The 25232-nt window shown below is 39.0% G+C and overlaps 1 protein-coding gene across 3 annotated transcripts in view; it reads right to left on the bottom strand.

Moving 5' to 3' along the window:
- TPK1 (thiamin pyrophosphokinase 1) overlaps positions 1-25232 on the bottom strand; it is a 382700-nt gene that overhangs the window by 189399 nt on the left and 168069 nt on the right. For all 3 annotated transcript variants that reach the window (XM_024990934.2, NM_001080370.1, XM_005205899.3), the window contains exon 5: positions 17592-17664. In XM_024990934.2, coding sequence (XP_024846702.1) covers positions 17592-17664 — 73 coding nt within the window. The remainder of the gene's footprint in view (positions 1-17591; positions 17665-25232) is intronic.

Raw genomic sequence — 25232 nt, forward strand, 5'->3', positions numbered from 1 at the left:
AAGTTCTTTGCCTCCTCTACAGCAGACGTCTTACCTAGTGAAAGCACTGAAATCTATTATAAAACACCACGCACGTGCCAGCTTGCTGGCACTAGTGAACTGAGATGGTCCGAGAAACAGTGTTTTGGGAGTGACACCGTCTCCTCCAGCATCTTACAGAAGCAAAGGCGTGTATAACCAGAGCACGATGAGACTGTGGACTTCTTAATTCAGGAATAAAGCCAGGTGAGGTCTCTGGCAAACAGCTGAGTAAGGGAAAGTTAAATATAATCTAGTATATAAAGGTGCCATTCAAAGAGTTCTCAAGGATACAAAACACCCATACTGGCTCTTAAATTATTCCAAAAACCATTCTCAGTAGATTTAAAGGTTCTCCTTAACTTCAAGGTCTCTTGAAAGGTGTCGGGCTCAAGCTGTGTTTCATTCATTTATGACTATCCTACAGTGTAGTGACCAATGAAAAAATTAGTTTCTCATCATTCAAAAATATATTATGTCCTAAAAGATGCATATGTCATTTTTACAAGATCATCGATAAATACTTTCCCGACCCTAAAAGAACATTGAAATTTACTATAATGTCCAAGCAAGGATATAAAGTTGACTTCTCTCAGGCTAACACCCCTAAAAAAAAAAAAAAAAAAAAGACACAAGAATATGCCAGAGCATACAGGAATATGATCAGAGAACAGGATATTAGATTGTCAACAAACCAAAAAACACTATATTGACACTTTTTGGAAGGCAGGCCTTATATTTTTATTACTGTTCCCAGTGCCTGGCACCAGTGTGCTATATAGTTAAGTGTTCAATAAATAAAATTCTTGAGGAATGAAAAGGTCTGTTGGCAAATGTGGTAGGAGAGAGTGGCATCTTATTTTACTGCCAAATATGGCAATGATTAATTATCTTCCTTTTTTAAGTACTGACCAGAGAAATAATCACTCCAACAAAGGGAAACAAAATTAAAAAGGCAAACAGAAATAGCAATACAAGAGATGACTAACAGATCATCATCTGCTTTCACTGTTATCATCCCAGAATCAACACAGATCCACAGGAAACCTTATAAAGAGAATCCAAGACATCACCTATGTAGTCCCACTATAATAGTCTGTAGATTAAGACAATAAAAAGAAGTTTAATTTGACTAAAAAACTGGACAGCAAGGTAGTAATTATCAGCAGGTCACATTTAGAAGCCCTATTTCTTTACTCCCATGACATGGGAACAAATTCCTAGATAACTGAAAGACCAAGGTCTTCACTGCTGCTGCTGCTAAGTCACTTCAGTCGTGTCCAACTCTGTGCGACCCCATAGACGGCAGCCCACCAGGCTCCCCCATCCCTGGGATTCTCCAGGCAAGAACACTGGAGTGGGTTGCCATTTCCTTCTCCAGTGCATGAAAGTGAAAAGTGAAAGTGAAGTCACTCAGTCCTGTCCGACTCTAGCAACCCCATGGACTGCAGGCTACCAGGCTCCTCCATCCATGGGATTTTCCAGGCAAGAGTAATGGAGTGGAGTGCCACTGCCTTCTCCAAGGTCTTCACACATGCTTAGCTGCTCAGTCACCTACAACTTTTTGCAACCCCACGAGCTATAGCCCACAAGGCTCCACTGTCCATGGGATTTTCCAGGCAAGAATACTGGAGTGAGTTGCCATTTCCTCCTCCAGGGGATCTTCCCAAACCAGGGCTCTAACCTGCAACTCTTGCGTCTCCTGAATTGCAGGCAGAATCTTTTACCACTATCCCCAGTTCTTACGATATCCCTAACGAAGCCCAGATCTTATGATATCTCTAAAGTTGGCTTCACAGAATATTAAGAAAAAAGCTACTTGAACTATAAGACCTAGGCGTGAATAAAATCTTACTTCAGCAACTTAAGATGGACACGCAGAGAAGCTTAAGTCAGGACGCAGAGACAGATTATCAGCACTGAAAAATTCAGACTGTATCTAAATTAACTACAAACGTCTAGAAACTCTAACCAAGGCATTTATTAGTCATCCACAGATTGTTAGAATGTTGACTAGTTTAAATGATCCTAATATTATCACAGAATGAGAATAAATTCACTAGAAGTAGAAACAGCTCCAGGAGTCCTCTCAGGGAAACTTTTGACACCTAGAAAGGAGACATGGAACATATACATAGGTCTTTGGCCAACGAAAGATGTTTTCACTGTGTTCTGGGTCTTACAATAACATATTAATATCTAGAAGAGGAAAAATATAAAAGTAAAGATGAAAAACTATCATGATCCTGCAGACAAGAAAAGAGTAGAAATGTGCTCATATTTATTTGTAATTATCGGTAATACAAAATAAGGTTCAATTTCCTGGAGTCATAAGAACTGGGCTTTATGAAGATATTCAAGATATCAGACTTGGCCAATTAAAGTATATAACATTCTAATAAACAGTTTCCAATATTAGTTTCCATTACATATGTGTATTTTACATTAAGATACACAGGAATTTTCCAAAATTTCCATAAAATTCTACTACTACTATCTTTAATTTTTCTCAGTTGCCTTATTGCCCTATATATATATATATATATCAGAGAAGGCAATGGCACCCCACTCTAGTACTCTTGCCTGAAAAATCCCATGGACGGAGGAGCCTGGTAGACTGCAGTCCATGGGGTCACTAGGAGTCGGACATGACTGAACGACTTCACTTTCACTTTTCACTTTCATGCACTGGAGAAGGAAATGGCAACCCACTCCAGTGTTCTTGCCTGGAGAATCCCAGGGACAGGGGAGCCTGGTGGGCTGCCGTCTATGGGGTTGCGCAGAGTCAGACACGACTGAAGTGACTTAGCATAGCATAGCATAGCATAGCATATATAAATATATAATATATATGTTTTAGGATATATATTTTTTAGGATACAAATTATTATTTTATAAGCCAGCAAGTAGCTCCAATCTCATATTATGCATTTTTCTTGGGTAATTTTTCTCACTCTACAAATAGAAATTTAAGTAAGAATTATAATAAATAGTTTGTTTTATGAATACACCACTTTTTCAAAATGGATTATTTTTTTATAATACATTTTATTGATTCCTTTTTTTTATTGATTCTGTTTTATAGTAGAATTGGAAAGAAAAAGACTTGGATTGACATTACAAATTTCAGTGTGTCAAAATCAGAGCTATTCTGAATTTGTTCTAACCTAAAAAGGATCTTTTGAAGATGTAGAGCCACAATGCCCAGTCTAAAATGCTTTTCAATAAACTGAGATGTTTTTAGCCCTAACAATATAAAACTTAATTCTCTTAAAAATCAGAGAACCTCAAAAGTTATCTTAAAATAGGAATATTAAAATTGTGATCTATTGATAATTATCTTTCTCATTGAAGTCAATAATAAAATGTAACATTTGATTACTCATCTTGTTATTTGAGATATGAGTCACTTTACATAAATTATGATCTTGAATCTCGAAGATAACCTTATAAGGTAAATGTAATTATCACATTTTAAGATATGTAAACTGAAGTATGTGCTTAGTTGCTCAGTCAAGTCCCACGCTTTGCGACCCCATGGACTGTAGCCTGCCAGACTCCTCTGTCCACAGGGACTCTCCAGGCAAGAATACTGGAGTACAGAGAGTTTAAACAACTTGTCCAAGGTCACACAGCTGATAAGGATAGAGTATGTGATCAAAGAAGCCCATACTCTTCACCTACCATGCTTTGTACTCAACCCTGTTTACAATAAACTTTGGGTATTTTGGAAGGTTTAAGCATAAAAATGCCTTTATAATTTATGAAAAGTGAAAAGTGTAGTCGCTCAGTTGTGCCCAACTCTCTGTAACCCCATGGACTCCAGCCCGCCAGGCTCCTCGGTTCATGGGACTCTCTAGGCAAGAATTCTGGAGTGAGTTGCCATTTCCTTCTCCAAGGGATCTTCCTTACCCCAGGATTGAACCTGGGTCTCCTGCATGGCAGATTCTTTACTGTCTGAGCCACTGGGGAAGCCCAATTTACATGACTCTTTATTTAATTGGTTTTCTCCAGTTTTTACCTGAAAAGTCTTTAACTGTCAGGCAGACATGAAACCTGCCTGACTGCACGCTGCTTCCATTGTAGCCCAGTAAGACTCAGCGTATCCACAAACATCTGAAATGGGCAATGAATGCTTGGTTATCTTTTTCCTTCCTTTTTTCTGCATTTCCAACTATATGTATAACTATATTGTCACTATATCATTTATGATATAATTCACTTTTTTGGCTATTAAACATCTTTCTGATCAATATCTCTGTGTAGAAGTGTTTATTTCTGATTATTTTTCTTAGACTTGAATCCTAAAACTGAAACTACTGGAAAAAATTATAAGAACCTTTTTTATAACCCCTTGATAGATTGCCAGAGTGTTTTCTAGGAAAGCTGAAAATACGAATATTCCTACTGGTGTATGAGGATAAAAAAAGTTTCTTCTTTTAAAATGTAATACTAGGAAAGATAATTCATCATGAATTTCTTACCGTGAATTAATTTACTTGCTATACTTCCTTCTTAATTATGAACAAATCATTAAGGAAAAGCCTTTCATTGGAGTGGAAGGGAAAATAAAGATAATTCTGGAGTGTGAAGCAGGGTGGGTACTGGAAGTGGTTTGCCCAACTGAGGACTAAGGTGCTAAAGGACAATATGACAGAAAAGGACACTTTTGGGATGGGAAATAGGTGTCAACCAAGGGTAAAGAGGAGGGGGCAAGAAGATGTCAAGATCACCTTTCAAGTTGGCTCTGAAAACATGAAATTTACTATCCCATCAAATTAGAATATTGGAAATTTTTTTAAAATAAAGCAATCATGTAATATGAGTTTTGTGGTGTCTTAAAATTATAGCTCCCACACACTATTTTCCCCTCTCCACTACTGAAGCAGCCTTTCTTTTTGTATGTCGTTTTTCAGTCCCTAAGTCGTGTCCAACTCTTTGTGACCCCATGAACTGCAGCATGCCAGGCTTCCCTGTCCTTCACTATCTCCCAGAGTTTTCTCAAACTCATGTCCACTGAGTCAGTGATGCCATCTTGTTAGGATACATTCAAAAATATTTAGGGAGATACACTCAAGAGTCTTAAAAAATTGAATATATTACATTTTTAATAATGAGGTTCCATAATCTTTTATTAAACTGCATTGACCAGAACTCTGTAATAAGAAATAGCCTGCCAGATTAAGAGAACAGCAGGCATAATGCAAAATGACTTATACTCTGAATAATCAAAGATAGAGATCTAAAATTAGCCCAAACTTGTTCTCAAATTTGCTAAGAAGGGGAATAGTTACATAAAGCCAATTGGAATCTAAATGATCTATGTTCCTTGATACAGGTATGAAAATTGGCTTTTTACCCTGTAGAGATGTTATCACAAAAGTAACTATTTCCCACTTGCCTCTTTATTGTATAAGGCATACTATGGTAGATTGCTACTTCAGTTTTATTTACCAGACTTCTAAAAACATTTGTACTTTTCAAGGTAGAAATTATCAAGTGACAACTGATGAGAAACAATTTCTTCAGCAAGAATGTCACATGATTAAACTCTTAAAAACTCTTAAGTGACAGATTGCCTAAAATAATCAAGTGTTCTCTTTCTGTTTTTCTACATGGTATACAAAAGAAAAGAATAAATGTAATTTAACCTTGCAACAATTCTCCATTCAATCCCAAACACAGAGAGACATTCTAATCTGCTATAATCTTCACTGCCCTAGGTGTTGTAAAATAACCTTTCCTTTCAACATGGCATTGAACAAAAACTTTAAACATTTCAAACAAGAAAAGCACCACTTCTATTAACAGAAGTCAAATGTCATTTTAACACAGCACAGGGTCTCAAATGATGGCTTCTTGGCTAAAAGCAGAGTCAAGAGTTCCCAGTGGAAGAGGGTGCCTAAAAGATTTAACACATCAGGCTCAAAGAATGCTTTTTTATAGCCTGTTTGCAAGGCCGCCCTTTGGACTGGTCCTGGAGGACCTGAATGGCAAACAGTTCCCCACACTGACAAACAAACAACTTTCCCCAACAGTGGCTCACTGTGCCTGACTCATTTGTACAAACAACACGGTTTATACCGAGAACCTGTCTTGTTATGGTTGTTGTTTGTTTGGCCCCCAGTAAAATTTTGGGCATTAAGTCACCAGTGAGCTTCCCTGGTGGCAACGCATCACACTTACAATCTGATTAAGTGCATCCTCTGTGACTCCACTGGGAAAAGACTCTTTTGACTAGAGACTCATTTTCTCCAGAATTTCTCCCCCAATGCCTTTCCCCTTAGCTGATTCTGCTTCCCAGCCTCTCTCTGTAATAAATCACAGCTGTGAGTCTGACTATATACCAAGTCCCATGAGTCCTCTAGTCAATTATGGATTGTGGAGCCCATCGTGGGAACCCTCAAGCCAAAGAGCTACAGATCCTTCCTCCCTTAGGAGGCTTGAATAAGCTTCTACTTTATAATGTTCATACAAGCATGCAGACCCAGAGATCTGGTCTTGTCTGGGTGCTGTTCCTTCACACCCACTACAAACATGCCAAGGATGGAACTGGTCTCCACTGGCTCTCTTCCGAGTCTCCCCAAAAAGGCAAGGATGTGGGTGCGGGAGCACTGAAGGAATCGGGGTGGGAGGGGGTGCTCAATTACTCAGACCTCAGCAGACACAGAAAAGGGAAACTGAATACTCACAAAAGGAAGCTGCAACCTGTGAAACTCATTTTCACTTTACTTGGAGAAAACTCCTTTTCATCCAGAGAGTTATGGTGTAATGGCCAGAAAAGTGCATGCATTCTGAGGTCAGAATGCCTGCTTAGATCCTAGTTAAACCGTTTCTGACCTGGTAAACTTGGGTGAATCGCTCAACCTCTCTGTGCTTCCATATTCAACTGTAAAATGTAGGTGACAGTTCCAACCTAATAGAATGTGACGTAAGGATTAGTAAAGTGTTAGTTGCTCAGTCCAACTCTTTGCGACCCCATGACTGCAGCCCACCAGGCTCCTCTGTCCTTGGGATTCTCCAGGCAAGAATACTGGAGGGGGTAGCCATTCCCTTCTCCAGGCAGGCAGATTCTTTACCATTTGAGCCATCAGGGAAGGCTCAGACTGTAAAGAATTACATGAATTTATAAATGAAAGTAAGAAAGGATTATATGAATTTATAAACGTAAGTACATATAAAAGTGTCTGGTATCCTGGAAACACTTCAAAGTAATTACTGCCTAGTACTCTTTTCAAGGTTATGTTGGGATAGGAGGGAGTTTCAAAAGGGAGAGGGTATATGTATACATATGGCTCATTCATGTTGAGGTTTGACAGAAAACAACAAAATTTTGTAAAGCAATTACCCTTCAATAAAAAAATAAACACATTTAAAAAAAGGCTCTGCTGAGACTTTCTCACACCAATCTTTAAAGGTAGAGAAAACCTGAAACACAACAAACTTATAAGTAACCAACTGTATTTCAGCCTTTCAGAAACCAATATACTACCCTAACTGTTAATGGATAAAGGGTAGTTTCTCAACAGTCAAACTCACTTGAGAAATATACTACTAAGGTAAACAAAATTAAAATTTTGGCAGACTTACTTAAAATGATACTGTGCGTGGTGAATTTTCAAGAGGGACCTACAGAATGTCAAATTTCACAAGTGCTTGTGATCACAGAAGTCTTTTTTTATACTAAGTATTGTGTGGCACTTCGTGTGAATCTTTTTTATACCAAGTATCTAAAGGCAGCATTAGACACCTGAGTCATACAAGCTTTCAAGAGAATCTACTAATTGCTGGTATCCCAGAATGAATGACAGAATTCAGGTTGCAGGAGATCACATATTAATAGGATAAGGAGGAATTATGGTACAAATTAAAAATTAAAATTATGACAACAATTATTTCAATCAGGTTCTGCAAGGAAAAAACAAAGGCAGGAATACGTAACAGCTACAGATGGGGAACCTGTGGGAGAATTGATGAGAAGGGGGTTCCATGAGCCAAATGAATGAAGAGAGAGAAATGGTAACAGAGACCCCAGAGTTAGAGGAGAAGCAGCAGGCTGGCCTGGCCCTGGAGTCCTGGCTGAGGCACTGGAGAGGGCTTAGAAATTTAAAGAGCTTCCCTGGTGGCTCAGACAGTAAAGAATCTGCCTGCAATGCAGGAGATCTGGGTTCAATCCCTAGGTCGGGAAGATCCTTGGAGGAGGGCGTGAAAACCCACTGCAGTATGCTGGCCTGGAGAATTCCAGGGACAGAAGAGCCTGGTGGGCTACAGTCCAGGGAATCACAAAGAGAAATTTAAAGGGCATAGGCTCCCCCTTTTTAATGCCTTAAGCATGTTAAATTAAAACAAAACAGGCTTTGAAAAATAAAGACAATTTGAAAGGACTACAATTGAGGCAAGCACAAGAAGGAAGGTGTATTCCTGAGACAGACTCAACATAAAGTCCCCTGCCTGTCTCATCGTTTCCTTCCTGAGATGCTAATAAGCAAGAGCCAGCCAGTTGTAAGAATATAAAGTGAAGAACCTGTCACTCAATTGTCAGTGGAAACTGCCTGTCTATAATTCCCTTAACAAAGCCTTTATAGCTCAGCATATGTTAATTAGTTTTAAAGCTTAAGCCTAAGAAACTACTGTACTCAGGGGATATATATATGTGTGTGTGTGTGGGTGTGAGCTATCCACTTAAAAAAGTGTATCAATAAATGGAATTGAGCTTTATATATTTACACAATTTTCTCCATCTGGCGTAAGAGTCAAACTTGCTAATGTTTTAAATTTCTCCTAGTCCAGCTTGCTGTTTCTCTAAATTAATTAATTTTGGACTGCCCTGGTGGCTCAGATGATAAAGAATCTGCCTGCAATGCAAGAGAAGGTTTGATCCCTGGGCCAGAAAGATCACCAATATTACCATGTCTAAAATATGCTGACATCTGGCTGGGCAGAAGTGGGTGAGAGACATAGCTAAAGGCGAAAATAATAAGATACGTGGGATTAGGCAGAGCAATGCAGATGTTTTTCACTGAAGATTAAAAGCATCTGTCCAGATTCTGTTAAATTTAAACAGAATTGAATCCAAGGCATTGTCAAACTCAAAAGAATGTTATCATTGATTTTGATTATGAAGCAAATTAATGTTCATAAATTATATACTTATGGAAAAGAAATGATTAGAAATCCCTTTAAAACCAATGTTACTAAGGATAGTTATTCAAAAGCTCGTAAGTAAACAATTTTGCAAAGTAAAACAAAATACTACCACTTTACATTAACATATTCTTTAAGCACTTCGAGAGCTCCTCCACATGTGTAACATTCAGTTCATCAGTTCAGCTGCTCAGTCGCGTCAGACTCTTTGCAACCCCATGGACTGTAGCACGCAGGGCCTCCCTGTCCATCACCAACTCATGGAGCTTACTCAAACTCATGTTGATCGAGTTGGTGATGTCATTCAACAATCTCATCCTCTGTCGCCCCTTCAATCTTTCCCAGCATCAGGGTCTTTTCCAGTAAGTCAATTCTTCACATCAGGTGGCCGAAGTATTGGTGCTTCAGCATCAGTCCTTCCAATGAATATTCATGACTGATTTCCTTTAGGATGGACTGGTTGGAACTGCCTGCAGTCCAAGGGACTCTCTCAAGAGTCTTCTCCAACACCACAGTTCAAAAGCATTAATTACTTGGCGCTCAGCTTTCTTTATAGTTCAACTCTCACATCCATACATGACTACTGGAAGAACCATAGCTTTGACTAGACGGACCTTTGCTGGCAAAGTAATGTCTCTGCTTTTTAAAATGCTATCTAGGTTGGTCATAGCTTTTCTTCCAAGGAGCAAGCGTCTTTTAATTTCATGGCTGCAGTCACCATCTGCAGTGATTTTGCGGTCCCAAAAAATAAAGTCTCACACTGTTTCCCCAACCATTTGTGGTGAAGAAATTGGACCAGTTGCCATGATCTTAGTTTTCTGAATGTTGAGTTTTAAGCCAACTTTTTCACTCTCCTCTTTCACTTTCATCAAAAGGCTCTTTAGTTCTTCTTCGCTTTCTGCCATAAGGGTGTGTCATCTGCATACTTGAGGTTATTGATATTTCTCCCAGCAATCTTGATTCCAGCTTGTGCTTCATCTAGCCCAGAATTTCTCATGATGTACTCTGCATAGAAGTTAAATAAGCAGGGTGACAATATACAGCCTTGATGTACTCCTTTTCCTATTTGGAACCAGTCTGTTGGTCCATGTCTAGTTCTAACTGTTGCTTCCTAACCTGCAAACAGATTTCTCAAGAGGCAGGTCAGGTGGTCTGGTATGCCCATCTCTTTCAGAATTTCCAACAGTTTTTTGTGAGCCACACAGTCAAAGGCTTTGGCGTAGTCAAGAAAGCAGAAGTACATGTTGTTCTGGAACTCTTTTGCTTTTTCGATGATCCAGCGGATGTTGGTAATTTGATCTCCGGTTCCTCTGCCTTTTCTCAATCCAGCTTGAATATCTGGGAGTTCACGGTTCATGTACTGTTGAAGCCTGGCTTAGAGAATTTTGAGCATTACCTTGCTAGTGTGTGAGATGAGTGCAATTGTGCAGTAGTCTGAGCATTCTTTGGCATTGCCTTTGAGATTGGAATGAAAACTGACCTTTTCCAGTCCTGTGGTCACTGCTGAGTTTTCCAAATTTGCTGGCATATTGAGTGCACAAATCTTTTAGGATTTGAAATAGCTCATTTGGAACTCTATCACCTCCACTAGCTTTGTTCGTAGTGATGCTTCCTAAGGTCCACTTGACTTCACATTCCAGGATGCCTGGCTCTAGGTGAGTGATCACACCATTGTGATTATCTGGGTCATGAAGATCTTTTTTATACAGTTCTTCTGTGTATTCTTGCCACCTCTTCTTAATATCTTCTGCTTCTGTTAGGTCCCTACCATTTCTGTCTTTTATTGAGCCCATCTTTGCATGAAATGTTCCCTTGGTGTCTCTAATTTTTGAAGAGATCTCTAGTCTTTCACATTCTATTATTTTCCTCTATTTCTTTGCACTGATCACTGAGGAAGGCTTTCTTATCTCTTGCACTTATATCTCTGCACTGATCACTGAGGAAGGCTGTGCACTGTCACCTGCTTATTTAGCATATAAGGAGTACATCATGAAAAATGCCAGGCTGTATGAATTATAAGTTGGAATCAAGATTGTTGGGAGAAATACCAACAACCTCAGATATGCAAAAAAAAATATCTCCCAGCAGTCCCGTGGACAGCAAAGAGAACAAACCAGTCAATCCTAAAGGAAATCAACCTTGAATATTCATTGGAAGGACTGATGTTGAAGCTGAACCTTCAATATTTTGGCTACCTGATGCAAAGAGCCAACTCATCGGAAAAGACCCTGATGCTGAGAAAAATTGAAGGAAGGAGGAGAAGGGGACAACAGAGGATGAGATGGTCAGATGTCATCACCGACTCAATGGACATGAGTTTGAGCAAGCTCCGGGAAATGGTACAGGACAGGGAAGCCTGGCATGCTGCAGTCCAGGGGGTTGCAAAGAGTTGGACATGACTGAGCAACTGAACAAGAGATATGCAGATGATACCACTTTAATGGCTGAAAGTGAAGAGGAACTAAAGAGCCTCTTGATGAGGATGAAAGAGGAGACTGAAAAAACTGGCTTAAAACTCAAATTCAAAACTTAAAATTAAAAAAATGAAAACCATGGCATATGGTCCCATCACTTCATGACAAATAGATGGGGAAAAAGTAGAAACAGTGACAGATTTTATTTTCTTGGGCTCCAAAATCACTGTGGATGGTGACCGCGGCCATCAAATAAAAGACACTTGCTGCTTGGAAGAAAAGTTATGACAAACCTAGACAGCATACTGAAAAGTAGAGACAGCACTTTGCTGAGAAAGGTCCATATAGTCAAAGCTACAGTTTTTCCGTAAGTCATGTACAGACATGAGAGTTGGATCAAAAGAAGTCTGAGCAGCAAAGAATTGATACTTTTGAATTGTGATGCTGGATAAGACTCTTGAGACTCCCTTGGGCAGCAAGGAGACTAAACCAGTCCAAAACATTCATCAGAAGGACTGATGCTAAAGCCAAAGCTCCAATACTTTGGCCACCGGATACAAAGAGCCAGCTCACTGGAAAAGACCCTGATGCCGGGAAAGACTGAGAGCAGGATAAGGGGACGGCAAGGATAACATGGTTGGATGGCATCACCGACTCAATGAATATGAGCGTGAACAAACTCTAGGAGGCTGTGAAGGACAGGGAAGCCTGGCGTGCTGAAGTTCATGGGCCTGCAAAGAGTCTGACGTGACTTAGCGACTAAAGGACAAAACCAACATAATTTAATAACCTATTGGTTTGTTTGGTCACTCTTTGTGTAGCCCAACTATTGCAGTTCTACTCTTGCCACCCCAAAATTGGGGGTGAAAGACACTGCCATGATGGAAATGTGAAGAGAAAGCATCCGATTCTCACACTGACTATCATTGCTTTGCTGGCATTCTTTCCTGGGGATGTTAATTACCTTGTGCAAGAAACAACAATCCTGTCCAACAGACCAAATATGTAAGCTGTTGAAAAGTAGTGGTAGGCACTGAATCCTAGTTTTCACAAAATTCTTTTCATAAAAAAAAAAAAAAAGGACACTCATCCAAAAGCTGTCTCTAATTCTATCATTTTCCTAAAGTCTTTTAAGTTTTTTCAGCCTGAGCTTCCACATCATAAAATTTAGCTAAATAACACAGTTCAATGTCTATTACATTTTAAACTATTTTACATTTTTATCATTATATTTATAACCTATTATTATCTTCTATCCTACACATCTACATTTATGGAAAAACAATTTATTCTGTGACTCTTTAAGACATTAAATACTGCAACTAGTTCCTAAACATTCTAAGTTTAAGGAAGCATGCTTTAAAATCCCATTCCTATATCCAGTAAAAACCCCAAAGACTATACAACAATGAAAGAATATCAGAAGTTACATGAGATATTACAGTTTCTTCAAAAGGTCTCAGGAAACTGAAACACATGAGGGCATGATTGATGGAATAATTAAAAAGACTGAAGTGGGTGATTTTAGCCTTGAATCAAGGAAACACTGACTGACTCAGAAAGTGAAAGATATAAAGTAAAATAAAATATCAAGGGGAAAATCTGTAAGAGACATTCCTCATTCTGAGTTCGTATTAGTGAACCAGGCAGAGAAGAACTAAGACAAATGGGCAAAAGGGGAAACACAAAGATGTCACAGCTATCTGAAAAGGAGGCTTTATGGAATAAATTAAGAATGGCATACCATATGCCTTGGGAAGTGGACGGCAATCAGTTGGTCAACTGCAATCATATCATATCTATATGCTTAATATTAAAACTATCAGCATGGAAAAACACATGGACAGTGACAAGTCACACTGCTACTTATTTGAAATTTCAGATTATGCTTTGGCATGGATCCAGTGGTACACCATGGCTTCACTAAAATGCAGTTTTCAAACTGCTGCATGTTAACAAGAGGCATAATTGTACATCCTAGTTCTTATCCCGTGGACCATATGGAATTAAGCGGTGGATGAGAGCTTTCCCCCTTGCTTGTCCAAAACCCAAAGGAATAAATAATTTAAGGGTTATATACATAAAGACTAATGATTAAGTGGTTGGGATGTAACCTAACTCGAAGAAGGTTATGCATATAAAGATCTAATCAAAGAAAATTTGCTACTGGTTATGTTTTCCTCTTTCTTCTTACATAAAAGTGAAAAGTTTGCTTTTCATGGACTGTAGCCCACCAGGCTCCTCTCTCCCTGGAATTCTCCAGGCAAGAATACTAGAGTGGGGTGCAATGCCCTTCTCCAGGGAATCTTCTAGACTGTGAGATCCATCCAGGGTCTCCTGCATTGCAGGCAGATTCTTTACCATCTGAGGCATCAGGTTACATATTACCAATTAAATACTAAGAATGCACTGTGATGATATGAAAATATTTTTCTCACTGCCTAACAATCCAGCTTTATCAGTACTAAGTCAGATGATCCTTGCCTACTGATATTGACACCCTTGTGCAGCCTTTTTACATACTTACCAGGGTTAATCTGTATGACTAACAACATCTGGCAGAAGAGACAGGAAGATGATATATCACTGATGAAATCAAGTTATAAAAAAGACCATGATTTCTGTTTTGGCAAGCTCTCTTGCATGTATGTTTTCTTCCCCACCCCACCTCTTTTCCTGGAAAGCCGTCTGCCATGATGTGAGCAGCCCACTGGCAAGGAGCTGACACCTCCAACCAAGAGCCAGTGAGAAATAACAGCCAGTAAAACCAACAACCAGAGCAATAATCGCGGAAACAATTTCTGTAGCCCCAAGGGAGCCTTGAGATGCCTGAAAAACCAGGCTTTGTTATAACTTCATGAGAAACCTTGAACCAGAACCACCCTATTGTTAAATATTTGACTCTCATATGTCTTACCAAGAGACTCTGAGAGAGAAACACTGTTTGCTGTATTTTTTTTTTAAATTGGAGATAATTGCTTAACAATGTTGTGTTGGCTTCTGCCATACAACCCTCCCTCTTTAGCTGCCCCGACCCTATCCCACCCCTCCAGGCCATCACAGAGCACAAGGCACCAGCTCCCTGTGCTCTACAGCAGTTGCCCATTAGTTGCCTGTTTTACATATGGTAACAAATACGTTTCAATGCTACTCTCTCAATTCGTCCTGCCCTCTCCTTCCCCTCGCCATGTCCAGAGTCTGTTCTCTATGTCTGCATCTCTATTTCTGCCCTGCAAATAGGTTCAGCAGCACCATTTTTCTAGATTCCATATATATGTTATAAATAATATACAATATTTGCTTTTCTCTTTTTGACTCACTTCACTCTGTGTAACAGGCTCTAGGTTCATCCACCTCACTAGAACTGACTCAAATGCGTTCCTTTTTATGGCTAATTATTTGCTATTTTAAGCTGTTAAATTTCAGGACAATTTATTACGTAGTAATAACTAGTGAATACAAATGGCAAGAACTGGGATATACTCTTTAGAAGCTGACAAACCAACCACTTGATATTTTAGTGTTTTCAGAAGTTTATCATGCAAACCAATTTTAAAGTCAAATGAATCAATGCTGGCTACAAATCTGCTTCATGCTTTAAACAAAAATTTAGCATTTTAAATTTCTTTTTTATTTTACTTTCCACAATAGAGCCTCAGTGTTACCTTCATTGAAGATCCAGACAAGGTACCAAAAAAAAAAAGTGTATGAAAGTGGAAATAACCTCCATTCACTTGTAAAAGAGCAAGTGTTTCAGTTGGAGATAATGGCTTACATGAATTGTGTGTAACACTGCATTAACTTGTTGTCATTACCATCATTATTAAACACAGCCAAGCATTCACCATGTGCTCTAGAGGGCACATGAGCTTCTACAAGACGTCATGGGCACCCTGTAGGAACACACCCAAGGAATTCAAAAGCAATGGATTCTCATCTATACATGAAGGGGGGAAAAAAAAAAACTTGATTGTACTCCATCAACTTACACGTATGCAATGTAGGAATTAGAAGGTTCAGTTAATCTTCCTTTTCGAACTAAACCTTAACAAATATAAATGACTTTTGGTGTTTAAAATCAAAAGTGATGCAGGAAATGCAAGAGAAATTCATCTGAAGGTATTAACTCAAAATCTTCCTTTATCCCTGAGCCATTCAAAAACAAAAAACCCTGGCTTCCCAGTCTTTCCAGCTATGTCCTTATCCTCTGCAAGAACTATCAGACTGACACTTGCAGTTCTGGCAAGCCTGAAGCATAAGAGTGGGTGGCGGGCGGGGGGTTTGGGGGGGAGCGGAGGGGAGGGGAGAAATGGAAGGAGAGACAGAGAGAGAGAGAGAGAGAGAGAGAAAGAACAGACACATCTGGCCAGATCTTCAACTGGTTTCTGAGTCTGCCTGTCCCTGCCTCTCCTGCTGTTTCTTCTGTTCCTGCAGATATGATTAATGTCTATGAATTGGCAAAACTCTGGTTTGTAAGCAAGGCTGAGGGCTTTCCGTCCCAACGAGGTTGAGGTATGGAGTTAATGAGAAGTGAGACTGTGGGGAATGAACAGAAACATGCCAATGTTAAAGTAATTGAGCATGAATATCAAACACTGACTTGGGAACAGTCTTCATTTGCTGACGGGAAGTCTGATCAGCTGCCGGGTGGATGGCGTGGGTACACAGATCTGCATTCATTGCTGGCCTCAGAATTTCCATCACAACAGCCTACACTTTATAACCCTGGTACCTTGTTTCCTCACCTAGATTCCTATTTCCCTTTTCTTCTCGTTCTTTGGTTCTTTTTCCCTCCCCGGCCTCACTCTCTTGCTCCCCCTTTACTTCCATCCTACAAATGCTTTCTTCTTTCTTGTTTATGAATTTATCTCCTCTATCCTCAAGCCTCACAAAGAATTTAAAGCTTCTCTCAATAATTGCTTTTTCTTTAAAATATGCATAATTTACTAATGCCAGTTCAGAATAACACAGATGATGGTGTTGTGGCTAGAAGAATTGCTGATGCTATAATTTTCATTTTAAAAACCTTGCATTGTCCTCTAAAGCCAGTGAAAGCTTGAATTATTAATTAGTATAAGACACTACTCTGTCTTCTATCAGTCTCAAATAGTTTACTTGTATGTTCTTAAGTGGCAAAGATCTTTGCAAGATTTGCACAATAGTGACAAAATGAACACCTTAATAAGCTCTACATTATTACTAATTTCAAGTTTTAATGAAGAGTTATTCAGAAGAGCAATAATAGTTTTAAAAAACTAAATATTAGTTTTAAAAAAACTAAATATTAAAAAAAAAAAAAAAACCCTTTGGTTCTAAAATTCTGTGGTTGTTGCTGTGTAGTTGCTAAGATGTGCCTGACTCTTTTGCAACCCCATGGAATTTTCCAGCCAAGGATACAGGAGAAGGTTGCCATTTCCTCCTCCAGGGGATCTTCCTAACCCAGGGATGGAACCCAAGTCTCTTATATCTCCTGCTTTGGCATGTGGATTCTTTACCACTGAGCCACCAGGGAAGTCCTCTAAAATTCTAGGAATGCACCATAAGGCATTTTTACAAAAATTCATTTACAAAGATTTTTTTTTTCACTAACAATACAAATGGACAAAATTTAAATGTACATCAGTTGGAAACTGTTTAAGTAAAATACAGTACCACTCATTAAGTGAAATTTAAAATGATGTGTGAAAAATACATAACTAATGAAGATGTAGACAACACAGTATACTTTTAATGAATCAAAAGCTGTAAATTCATTTAATATATACATGCTTAGAAGACTAAGCATTAATGCTTATCTGATGGCCACAGACTCTAAGATTGTGTTTCTACTTGTCACTTTCTAAATTTCCATTTGAACCTATAGGATAACTGCTAGAAAGAATACGTAAGTAACAAAGTAACTAAAAAAAATGAGTTTCTCAATCCCTACACATACACCAAGGAAAACTGATAAAAAAAAAAGGAAAAGCAATCACATAAGAAAAGACCTTAAATATAAAAGTGTTAATGGTTTACCTTAATAGCGTAGTGTTCTCTAACTTCAGGCCTAATAGAATCAAAGTCTCCACTGATGAATTCAGGCAGAAAGCTGAAAGAAAGAGTTTCAAAAGAGTAAGTCAATTATTTAAGACTATTTAGTAGCTAACCTTTAAAATTATGATTATAAGAACCAGAGAGAGAGCTAAGGTACTCAAAAGGAAAAAGAAACAGTCTATTTTCAGAGTGAATGGGATGTTATATCTTATGCACTTAATTTTCACTTAGAAAGACTGAGGGGAATTCCAGGTACTCAAATAATGTGTCAATTTAGTCTCACTATCAGTCAATATTTATCTTGCTTAAAAAAACAGATTAAGATTAAAGAAGATTACTGCTTTAACAAAAGCTCCCAGTTCAAAACCCTAGCACAAGGACTCGTATTCTCTGCATAGTACTTTCTACAAATAGACAAAACTTTGACATTTTACCTTCACATCAGTTCAAAACTTTCAACAGATTCTAACAGAACAAATGATAATGAGGATGAGGCATTTTTGTAGCACATAAATCAGTTCAAAAACATTTTCCAAATAGCCTGCTGACGTATTTCTAGAAATAGGAGTCTTCTAGTTTCGTCTGCAATACCACAAAGATCACAGTTACTAAATAGGAGAGGATTCTCCAAATGGATGTCACAATTACCTTTTTTCTCTTCCCTACCATTTTCAGAACTCTTTTAGGAAAACCTCCCTTACTGTATCTACATAAGCCATCCTTTTCTATTATAAGACATCTGTATGACCTGGAAGAATTTCGTCCCACTAAAAATACCTAACTGTGGAGAAATAAAAACATCCCTGGACTTCTCAGTACTCCTGCCAAACGCCCTAGCTTCTGAGCTTCAAACGTATATATGAGATAAAGAAGAGAATGCTTGCTTTCATGTCTTGCAGAAATATTCTGCTCTTCACAAACCAACCATAAAAACTAGATGCAGCTTTTTACCCCATTAATTGCTTTGATTCAAAATCCTAATCTAACTTCTGTTATGTCTTCTCAAGATGGCCAAATTATTACAGAAAGAAATAAGTCTCTAGAGACTGAATATTACTGCCGGCTGTTATAAGTCAAAAAGAGGTAAAGCCCAGAACCTAGAGATATCCCTGGGTCACAAAAGACAAGACACAGGGAGAAAGACATCTTTCTGCTGGAGAGATTTCACTGATATAAAAATGGGCTGGGGTTAAGATTCAGGCCCATAAAATGTCCCCAGAGAGCCTTTCAAGAAGGGAGAAGCACCGCTGCCACCACCCCACTTAACAGTTGAGAGAAAATCTCATTTTCTCGTCTTTCAGATATGAATATGCGGCTATTCTCACAGGACCACTGATCTGTAGCTGCATGAGTCAAGGGTTTATAAAAACTAGAGAACAGAACTCTGACTCAGAACACCTCGTGTACACATTCAGGATAATATTCATAAAGAGGAGTATTTAAAAACCCATCACTGACCTTGTTCTTTTGTAAGATGATTTTAAGTTCTTAACCCAATTGATGTGCTGCAGTCCATGGGGTCACAAAGAGTTACCAATGACTTAGTGACTGAACAACCACCACCGAACTGGAACTTAATTCTTAGGCCAACTCTGTCCATGCTGGACCAACTCTTCTTTGAGCTATTCCTCTTCTTAGGGCTAAACAGTTAAGAGGAAGTCCTTCCATAGAGTTCTGTACCACAACACTGCATAGTTTTGTCTTTTCATTAAACATTAACACTTACGTATTAAAATTTTCAATCAATTGATTTCAGAACTGTTCACTGAACATCAAACCATGTGCAGAAGCAATAGTTCACTCAGAATAAGGTAAAACTGGGAAGTAAAACACCTAGGTTTTTAAATTACATTGCCTGGTTTGAACATTTTCCTACAAACTCTTCTTCTCAAGATGTCCCTACCATAGTTATCTATGATTTTCAATTTCATTTTATACACATTTAGATAACTCCCTTCCTGATAACTTACTTAGGACTAAAAAAATAGACCATTAGTTTGTATCACTTCTTTTTCCTGTTGCAAAATTTCATTCATTTTCAAAGCTTCTTCCAAATGCCTCCACCTACCACCATTTAACTATAAAAGCGTTAGTCGCTCAGTCACGTACAACTCTTTGCAACCCAATGGACCAAAGACCACCTGGCTCCTTTGTCCATGGAATTCTCCAAACAAGAATACTGGAGTGGGTAGCCATTCCCTTCTTCAGGGGATCTTGCCAACCCAGGAATCAAACCCGCACCTCCTGCATTGCAGGTGGATTCTTTACCATTTGAGCCACCAAGGAAGCCCCCATTCAACCATACACAAATTAAAACACATATGGACCACAGACTATTCATACTTCCTATGGTCTGAATGTGTATGTCCCCCTCCAATTAATATGTTGAAACCCTAATACCTAAATGATGTTCTTAGGAGGTTATTAGTTTAAAATGGTGGTGCTTTCATGCATATATGAGTGCCCATAGAAGAGAAACCCCAGAAAGCTCTCTTCCCCTTCCCATCATTTGAGGACACAGTAAGAAGACAGCCCTCTATAAAACAGGGAGCAGACCTCCCCATGCAGTGCCTCTGCTGGCACTCTGAACTTGAACTTCCCACCCTCCAGAACTGGGAGAAGTGTTTGTTATTTATAAGCCATCCAGTCTATGGTATTCTGTTAGAGCAACTTAAAAGTATTGAGATATTGCTGGAAAGGATAAAAGGAATCAGCCCTCCAATACCACCACTGTCCTCTTAAAGAACTGAAATCTAAGAAGTCAAGTGAATTTGGCCAATACTTCACCATGTAGAGAAGCCATTTAAACTTAGGACTCTGGTTCTGTGCAGTCCAAATCATGTAACTTTCTAATAAGGCTGACTCTACCTTCCTCTACAAAGTTTAGCCCCTCGGATATCTAGAATCAATTTGGCAATTTCCAAATACTATATTTTTTGACAGTAAATAAAAATGAAAAATAAAGACTAATAAATGTAGTCAACTGAACACCTATCCCATTAGGATACATCATCTTAAAGAGTATTAGATCTTTTTCTTACTCTATGATTAATGAAGGAAAGCAATCATGCAAATTCACTTTTATAATCTTGCAAAATATTAACAGGAAAGCAAAATTATATAGATAAAAAATAAGTTCAGTAAACATTTAATATAATCTTCTCCAATGTAACATAGATGCTTTAAAAAATGCATGAGGATGCATATTTCTAAGATGACTCATGGCAAAAGTACACCTGGTTTACATGCCGATATGGCTAAAATAATTATAACTTATTCTGATATAATATACTAGTTTTTGCAACTTCCTGAAATGTGCCTTCATACATTGCAATTAAAAGCCCATGTAACACTGTCTGAGGCATCTGTGGCCAAGCACCTGAGTACTCTGAAGAGGTACTTATTGCGGATGACACTTCACAGATGTAAAGGAACTACACTGTGATATAAAAGACAGTGTACACAAAAGATAATTTTCAGGAACTATTTGGGAACTGACTTCAGAGAGCAAGTAAGTGATGAATGGCAAATGGGTTTGTCTTGTTACATACAGCATTCAAGCAGACCTCTCCTTGGTATCCTCAAATCTACCAGCACTGACTCACAGTATTAAGATCCATCCCATGTAATAATTGGGAGGAGGCTGCTACATGACGAAAACATACCTAGTCATGGTGTGTTAGAATACAACTGTCTTTCAGAAAACTTTTTCTGATACCGGTAAAGAAGGCTATCCCTCCACAGAGGCTTCTCTGCTCCCAAGGAACATACAACCACTCCCCTTCTATAGCAATGAATCTCTTACTTTCCATTTCATTACAAGCAATTTCTGTAAATGTCTTTTAGCTTCTACTAGACTAAGCTCTTGGGGCAGGAGCTCTCTGATTGACCTTGGTATTGCTCAAAGCACCAAGTACACAGATGCTGATAATAACATCATAATGTGAGAAGGCAAAGGAGGAGAAGCAGGGGGGTTGGGGTATGAAAAGAGGAAGGAGGAGGGAAACGCAGAAAAAGGAGGAGGGCCAGGGGAAAGATGGCAGGGGCAAAAAGAGGAATGCAAAGAATTAGGGGAAAGGAGGGAAGAAGTGGAGAAGGAGAGGTGGGGAGAAAATGGTAAAAAGGGAAGAGAAAGGCCAGAAGAGGAACAAAAGGGAAGGAGAAGAGTGGAAAAGCACCAGGGAAGACTTTTAACATAAAGTTACTAGGATGTCCGCTCCCTAATTCTCAGCTTGTCCACAATATTTAACTTTTCTGAGCTTCATTTCACCTTATGTAAAATGAGGATAATTCGGAGTGCTTGTGAGGATTAAGAGTTAATATATGTAAAGCACTTAGAAAATGCCTGGCACTCAGTAAGCAGAACTTAAGCCATTCAGTTAAAATAAAATTTATTACCAGAGAAGCTAACTCACTTGCTCGAGGTTAGAAGGCTAATAAGAGCTAGAACCAAATTTCACACCCAGGCGGCACCATCTTTATTCTCTAACAGCCATGTCTACAGCCTTCCAGACACACGCATTTACAAATGGAATAAACGTTTCTTATGGAGAAAGTTCTCTACATAACTGCATTATCCTCCTGCTGATTTTATTAATCAGTGTTAATTTGGGCAACGTGTATATATGATAGAAGTAGCACTGAGACAGAAGAAAAGAAGGATTTGTGCTCCTTGCTATAGAAAGGATAGGATCTTGATTAAAGAAATACATTAGGAGGAGAAATTTTGAAAACAGTGTTGAAAAAGAAAAGGGCTCCAGATACAAGAAAAAAAAAAAATGGTACCCCGTCTAAAGACACAGGAATTGATCATTCAAAGATCTGAGCTAATATTCTCTGCAAAACTGCCTAACTTAATAGCAAAGAAAAAAACCCAAGGGTGATCTAAAAAACAAAGTAAAATGGTACTGCGTTTTGACTGTGTTTATAGATGCCATGTTTTATTAAGTCTCTAATAGTATGAAAGATATTTAAATATGGATGGTCCCTGACTTACAATGGTTCAACTTAAGACTTTTTGACTTTACAGTGGTGTGACAGCAACAAGCACACAGTAGAAATGAGACCTCAAGTTTTGAATTTTAATCTCCTCCCTAGCTAGTGATATGAGGTACAATACATACTCTCTCAAAGAAGTTGGGCGGAGCCAGGCAGCCACAAGATCACAGGGGTGAGCGACCGACACAAGCAAATCCATCCTGTTTTTCATTTTCAGTACAGGACTCAATAAATTATGAGAGGCACTCAACACTTTATAATAAAATAGACGTTGTATTAGATGATTTTGCCCAACTCTAGGTTAATATAAGTGTTCTCCTCCTTTCTGAACTGAAGGATTACCTTGCCTGGCAAAGGAAAAACTTCCTTGCTACACTTCCATTAGAATATGCAATTTTACTTCTCCCAAAATCCTGGCCCTTATTTGAAATCTGTCCTACTTGTACATCCAACCGGAGCTGCATGGTAATGAAGTAGCAGGGTGAGTGCCCAGTTATTCCATACCATAAGCTACCAATCCCTAGGAATGCTCTACTTATGCTTCTAGGTTTGTGATTTATTTTAATGAATAGAGAAGCGGTAAAGAGAGGCACAATTCCGAAATCATATGAGACTGCTTGAAAGTACATTTCATTCTAGGCAGTAAACACACAAACAAATGAATATTCAACTCTGTAACTGAGCACTCTAACCCAAAATACACAATGTAAATTTGATGGATCAGCCCATGACAGGGGAATTAACCTCTCACTGTAACCACTTGGAGAATCAGAAAAAATATGAGAAACAATGGTATTCAGACAGTGGAAAGCAGGCAGCTCAGCCCAGTGACTGCTGAAAAATGGGAAACAAATAAGATGAGCCCTCTTATTCCTCAGCCTTCTTCCTGGAGGCAGTTTCTAGCTTAGACCACAATGAGGGAAAACTCAGAGACCCGCAGCCTAACGAGAGGAGACCAAGATTAATTTTAAGGAAAGCTGAAGAGCTAGAAAAGGTAGAAAATGGAACCATAGGGGAAAGATAGCTCCAGAAACCTTCATTCCTGGTGAAAATGCTATGAAGACTCTTGAAATGACAATAAATGATTTTATCAACTAAGTTTATCAACATAAACTTAGTTGATAAAGTAGTAGAAGGGTTTGAGAGGACTGCCTCCAATTTTGCAAGATGCTCTCAGTCAGTTCAGTTGCTTAGTCGTGTCCGACTCTTTGCGACTGCATGGACCACAGCATGCCAGGCTTCCCTGTCCATCACCAACTCCCGGAGCTTGCTCAAACTCATGTCCATTGCGTCAGTGATGCCATCCAACCATCTCATCCTCTGTCAACCCGTTCTCCTGCCCTCAATCGTTCCCAGCATCAGGGTCTTTTCTGAGTCAATTCTTAGCATCAGGTAGCCAAAGTACTGGAGTTTCAGCTTCACCATCAGTCCTTTCAATGAATATTCAGGACTGATTTCCTTTAGGATGGACTGGTTGGATCTCCTTGCAGTCCAAGGGACTCTTGAGAGTCTTCTCCAACACCACAGTTCAAAAGCATCAATTCTTCAGTGCTCAGCTTTCTTTATAGTCCAACTCTCACATCCATACATGACTACTGGAAAAACCACAGCTTTGCCTAGATGGACTTTTGTTGGCAAAGTAATGTCTCTGCTTTTTAATATGCTATCTAGGTTGGTCATAACTTTCCTTCCAAGGAGTAAGTGTCTTTTAATTTCATGGCTGCAGTCACCATCTGCAGTGATCTGGAGCCCCAGAAAATAGTCCCTCGCTGTTTCCATTGTTTCCCCATCTATTTAAGAGCATCCATAAGCAAGATGCTCTACTGTGGGTAAGACGCTGTCAAACAGCACTGTATGCTACGAAGAAATTGTTCAAGAAAGGAAGAGTGCACTGATGTGTCCAACTTCATGGTCATCTCATTTTAGGAAATGGCCACAGTCACGCCAGTCTGCAGCGACCACCATGCTCATCAATCAGCAGTCGTCGTCACGAGGCAAGACCCCTCCACAAGCAAAAAGACTGAGTCACTGATGGCCTAGATGATGGCCAGCAATTCTTAGCAAAAAAATTAAAAAATTATTTAAGGTATATATATTGTATTTTAAGAGCTTCAGTGGTGGGTCAGTGGTAACGAATCTGCCTACAATGCAGGAGATCCAAGTTCAATCCATGGACTGGGAAAATCCCCTGGAGTAGGGAATGACTACCCACTCCAGTATTCCTGCCTGGAGAACTCCATGGACAGAGGAGTCTGGTGGGCTACAGTCCATGGGGTCTCAAAGAGCCAGACATGACTGAGCGACCAACACAAACACATTGTATTTTAAGACATAATGCTATTGCACACTTAACAGACTACATACAGTAACTGCATACAGACTACACACATAACTTTCATACACGCTGGGAAATCAAGAAATCCATGCAACTTGCTTTATTATAATATTTGCTCTATTGTAATGGTCTGGAACCTAAATTATGTATCTCTGAGGTATGCCTGTGTTTATAGTAGGTATGTACAGTCTTTCTCAACTGCACATGGAATATTCTTCACAATGGACCATATTCTAGGCCACAGTCCATCATTTTTTTTTTCCCTTAAGGACCCAGTCACCATTTTAGCT

This window comes from Bos taurus, chromosome 4 (genome assembly GCF_002263795.3).
Source record: "Bos taurus isolate L1 Dominette 01449 registration number 42190680 breed Hereford chromosome 4, ARS-UCD2.0, whole genome shotgun sequence".
Classification (NCBI taxonomy): Eukaryota; Metazoa; Chordata; class Mammalia; order Artiodactyla; family Bovidae; genus Bos; species Bos taurus.